The 5659-nt window shown below is 44.3% G+C and overlaps 1 protein-coding gene across 1 annotated transcript; it reads right to left on the bottom strand.

Moving 5' to 3' along the window:
* Positions 1-245: 245 nt before the first annotated feature.
* On the bottom strand, positions 246-4267 carry LOC124681868. The gene is made up of 5 exons (XM_047216648.1): positions 4142-4267; positions 2694-2954; positions 2057-2188; positions 1716-1832; positions 246-863 (listed from the first exon to the last, which is right to left on the bottom strand). The coding sequence occupies exons 2-5, from the start codon at positions 2952-2954 to the stop codon at positions 531-533; spliced, it is 843 nt and encodes a 280-aa protein (XP_047072604.1). The 5' UTR covers positions 4142-4267; the 3' UTR covers positions 246-530.
* Positions 4268-5659: the final 1392 nt, after the last annotated feature.

The raw sequence follows: 5659 nt of genomic DNA, 5'->3' as shown, positions 1-5659 counted from the left end.
ATGGGGGAAACTCCAGCTCTGCATCAATTGCTGCATGCGACTTTATTTTATTGCATTATTATCATACTAAGTTACAACTAACTTGCAATTCAAAATTCTTAGTTGTAACTAAGATTTTCAGTTGGTAATTTGGTTGCAAAATCATGAGTAGTATGTTTCTTTGATGTATGCGTTTTCCACCCCACAAAGTGGCGGGTATCAAGGTAACAGGTTTATGCAAGTTGCAAAGAGTAGAAGCTACCATATGTCAGATAATAAAGGCTTTAACTTTTCAATTGGTCCATCCTTTTAGTTACTCAAAAGTCATTGGTCTGATCACTAACTAGTACACCTCTCAAATCCTACTGGAACGAAACAACTGGTTACAACGGGTATATTACAGCAACAGAGTTTCGAGAGAAGTTATGGTACATACATTGGGACATCTCAGATGACGGTCTCAGAGCTCATACTATGGTTGCAGGTGTACATAAAATTACAATGGTAGCTAGGTAGGATGAAATGTTTGCCGGTCATAGCACTATGAAGGCTTAGAGATGCTGGAACAGCTCCGGCAGATGGGCGTTCGTGAGCTTGGTCCGTTTAGTCATCCCACGTTGCTTCTTCTTAGGCTTAGCCTTGGGTTTCACACCGTGGATCTGGGCTGCTGCTCGCCGTTTGGTGGTGTCGGTCATCGGCTTCATGCCGTTCTTCTGGAGCTCCTTTTCAATATCAACCATGTCATGCGGCAACTCAATCCCCCGAAACAGCTCCTTCAGGTCATCATCAATCTTGATTTTTGCTTTCGGATCATTAGGGTAAACCACGTCCTCCTGTGAATCCATGTTTGACAACAGCCAAACTTCCCCTGCTGCCTTCAAAGCCTACAGTCCATCAATATGCAAGATTATAAATAAATACACAAAGTATAACACATGTGAATACAAATCACGTCAATCAAGATTACCCAATTAAAAAGCATATAAGTATAGAAATACATGCAGACATGGTTTTAGTATTTCATTGGGTACTGCACCGCTTTAACAAAAATTAAGGGCAACTGAACTCACTAAAATGGTACAATACCTTGAGTTGAACAATACATTAGCAACCAGATCAAAAGAAACTCATGTGGAACTACTGATATTCGTCGACACCTTTTGTTGTTATAGAATTTGCAGAACTGACTTGTGCCCACTTTTACAGAACTTCTTGGAAACTTCCAACCTAAGTGAATAAGTGAATATTCTTATGATGTATCTATGATGACGCTCATAACTTCTTGTCTAGAAGGATCATAATTTATGTTTCTAGAAAGAAGTGCTTCTTTATTTTCTTTATTATAGACTTATCTACTTAGATGAATAAATCATACTCTAGTATTCCCTCCGGCTCATATTAATTGACTCTAATATGGATGTATCTAGACACATTTTAGTTCTAGCTACATCCATATTGAAGTCAATTAATATGAATCGGAGGGAGTATATCAATCTAGGTATGGGTGGCCACTAAATGTGCTCAGTATGTTACTCTGAAGTCCAGGGTTAAAATGAGAAGTATTAAGCACCATTGGGTGAAACAACAAATATCCATGTAGCCTGGAAATATGGCAAGCTTTAGAGCACATGGCTGATTAATTCAAATATTTCACTATTTGGGTATCATGCAGAAAATTTAAGTAGAAAATGGGATCTAAGAACTTCAAAGTATCAGTTCAGGAGAATTAGGATGACCTGCAAATCTTCTAGTACAGTTGGGTATGCATCCTTCACTTCCACAATAGCAAGACCCTCTCGGTGACCCCTTACCAAATCAAGTAGTTGATCTTTCCCCTTCAAATCATGCTTGGACTGCACAAATGCAAACAGCCAACTAACAGAGAGATCTTCAAACTGATTTAACTTCAAAGAGCCAAAGAAGCCTATGGAGATAACACATTTCTGATGTTAAAATGTTCAGTTCTCATAATTAAAGGTATCTTCGTCATCAATTACAAATTTATTAGACATGAAACATGAAGCGCTAAAAGGATTCAAGCTAGGTGTTGAAAACATAAATGTCAAGGACTAATCACCTTGTACGAAAAACGGCTCCCATCATAGTGTACTTTGAGGTTATTCCTCAGACTGTCAAAGACAGCCTTATTACCACTGATATCAACATAAGTTGCATCATTTATTTGCTCTGCAGTAAACGCTTGTCTTGTCTGCAGTAAATATCAATTACATGAGTGAGATACAGCAGTGCAATATAAAGAAGTTAACGCTCTTGGCAAAGACATTTGTAACTTCTACCAGTAAGACAGAGAATACTAATATATACAAATGATAACCAGAGTAGATAATTGTAATAAGGGTGTTCTTATTTCTGTTGTTGGTTTGAGCTTTCAAGTTCTCATATGTACCAACAGAACACATCCAGTCAAAAGTATATATAGTCCAACTTTAGTCGCCAGGAAGGTGAAACCAATTATCAGCCTAAACTCTAAATAACCCTTGAGCTAGCAGTTGAAACCCTTGTATGATAATAATTAATCCCACATGAAGAGTTAAACTCAATTAGCAGAATACTGCTTTTTAAAAATGTATTAACATGGTCATTTGCAGGATCAATGGAAAAACTGAAACACCTCAGCAGGGGATGACATTTGACATCTTACGCTAGTAAGGAAAGTAAAGAAGAAAATAAGGTTGTAGCTTAGCCAGAAGTACCTTGTAAAGCAGTTCAATGACAAGCTTGATCTGTGCCCCGGCAGGAGATTTCCTAATCGAATGAATGTGTTGTAGCCTTTCTGTATCGTTCGAAAATTTAACAGGATGTGCAGGCCTTGCTGGAGCAGATGGAGCATTAATCGGCGGGGCCCTGTGCTTCGGTTTTGTGGTCGAAGCATGGCTTGCGGCGATGCTGGCCAAAGATGACTGGCACCTCTCCTGCTGCTGCTTAAATTTGGAGAGGCTGTCCTTGAGATCCATCTAACAATGTCATGCTCAAAAGTAATAAGCGTGGCAATCATGAGTACAAACAATTGAATAGAAGAACATAATCAACAGACTACTATGGTTCCTCTACAGTTAAGGAACTAGAAATAGGCTATCAAAAACCTGAAATGTGGTCAGAGATGATACAATCTGAGTTGGTACGGGTACACTCTGGATGCTCCACCATAATGCAACTAGAAATGTAACATTGTTGTGGTTTACCTATTTGCACCAAATAATTGTTTATTAAGGCGTTGTAGTTCCGTTTCATTATCCGGTGATATGCAATGTAAGCTGCACTGGAGGTGAACACTGTCGTCCAGCGAAGCTAGAGGCGTTGACTATTGTGGTACTAGATTCACCTTCCATAGATTGACTAGTCAGGTCCAGCGCAGTGCAGGCCACCACAAGAACTGGAGGTGGAGAAGCCGGTCACACCTTCGATGTTCTTGTCGAGTGTAGGAGGAGAAATTTTCCTTGTTTTCTCATGTACCCCTTCATCACCAATATTTTTTGGTGAATTGCTTAATTCATCACCATCAGTTGCTTCTGGACACGGTTGAGATTCCAGGAGTAGGAGAAGATGTGCACATGAGCCTGGCTGACGCGGACTGAGCAACAATGTAGCAGCAGAGGAGATGAAAAGAGGTACCATTGGTCGGTGGTCGAGAGAAAGGCCCACTTCACGCGTGAGAAAAACTAGGTAAAGTGGCAAAATTCATCTCTACAAAATCCAATCCACCCCCAACCTATGCAAAATCATGCTAATACACCATAGAAATGGAAGCTATCTTAGCATCGAAATGGCACACACACACAGGGCCAGCATCACAAGCATCGCATCGCGTGTGCCCTCAAGAACTACGCTGAAACACCAACCTGGAGGGGTGAACCTAACGTTGGGCATGGGGTTTCAAATGAACCTCGCAAAATTGGAAATCGAGTGCTGTTAGTAGTCTACCACGCGGAGACAAATCCTAAACAAATTGGATGAATTAGAGTGTTCATTCTACAAAGAAAGGTACGGATAAGATAGCACATATAGCACAGAAAAGAGCCAGGATAATATGCTCAGAACAAGTTAGGGTTCGTCAACACAAAATAAATTAACCCGACAACGGACTCACTCCCAGCAAGTCCTCTACAGCGGATAAGGGGGGAAGCCTATGAGAGAAGAATACCTTCGGGAGCTGAGGCGTCGGGGCGTGCTTCGCAGAGAGAGAGAGGTGGCGCAGTGCGGTGGGCGGCGGCAGTAAGCGGAGAGGGGAGCGGCGCAGAGCCGGCGATGGGTTGAGTCCAACGGGCGTGGCGCTGACGATGAATTTGGGAATTAGGGCTTGGATGGCGAATCTAGGGTTGCTTCGCATAGTTTTTTTTTTTTTTCCTGTTTTTCGATTTGGCCTTGCTGATGAATACACGGTTGCAAATCTCAGTTGCAACCTAAAAAAATTGTACAGTTGCAATCCTAGTTGCAACTTAGGCTGGTGCCAATGCATGATCCCACTATAGCCTCGCCACGTCAGCTCTACTCCAGCTTTCACCTCGCTCTCACTCGCGCGGTGCAGGTCGCGCGGGCTATAGTGTCGACTCTCACTTCCTCTCTCCTCCCTACCGCCTCCCTACCGCCCCCACTAGCACCGCTATCGCCTCCCTCTCGCCCCGCTCTCGCCTCCAATGCGGGCGGTAGCGAGGCGATAGCGCCGGCGCTCGGCGCCACCGCCGGCGCGCGCCTCTCGCCCTCTCCCGCCTCTCTCCCGCCCCGCGCCGGGCGGTACCGCCTCCACTACCGCCCCCATTGGCACCAGCCTACACGAATCGCAATGTAAATAATGTAAATCGGTTGGTCGTGAACTTGACTTCGCACTAAAAGCATATGGTTAAACCTTTAAAATAACGGATTTTTACAATCTCGGTTGAAAAATGGGCCATTTTACATCCCGTAGAACTCGGTTGACCCGTATTTTTTCTAAAGGCCACCGAGAATCCAAACGCGGGAAACTTTGTATTTAAGGTTTTCGAGATAATTTCCGTGGTGCCCTACAAACTGGTAAACACTGCTAGTTGGAAAGTTTTTGATCTCGCCAACACCATTCCATCGCTAGACTCACCGAATTCCAGCCATGGAGAGTCTTGCGTAGACATCGCTGCCGCCTCCAGCTCAGCCACCACCGTCATCGTCGAGGACCTCCCCAAAGGTGGCCCAGTGGTAGAAGCGTCGCCGACACGCATATGCCACACCTAGCTCCCGCGCGCACATGCGCAGCCGCTCAGCGCCTTGGCCGCTAGGCACACCCCGCCCATACCTTCTTGGCCACAACGCTTGGTCGGGCATGGACAAGCGGGGTGGCCAGGGGTCGGTGCAGAGGCAGTGATGAGGACATCCCTACCTCACTACTACCTCCGTCATTACCAACTGAAGATGAACCTGCTGTGAAGCTCAAGTCCAATGAAGTCAGGATTGGACCAATGACATGAGCTCGTGCGAAGCTACTTAAACAACAGGTGAACTTGTTCCTAAACGATACCTTGATTGATGAGAACTTTATACTACCTAAGTCCTATTACTTATGTATCATCAGGTATGAAGAGGAGACAAGCATCGCACGAGGAGAAGAGGAGCAGCTGGACGTGAAGCTGGACAAGGAGGCTGGACATGAAGATATCTCATGGACGCGCGAGGGAGGAGCGGGAGGAATGCG

This window comes from Lolium rigidum, unplaced genomic scaffold (assembly GCF_022539505.1).
Source record: "Lolium rigidum isolate FL_2022 unplaced genomic scaffold, APGP_CSIRO_Lrig_0.1 contig_5788_1, whole genome shotgun sequence".
Lineage (NCBI taxonomy): Eukaryota > Viridiplantae > Streptophyta > Magnoliopsida > Poales > Poaceae > Lolium > Lolium rigidum.
This window is presented reverse-complemented; position numbering and strand designations above follow the sequence as displayed.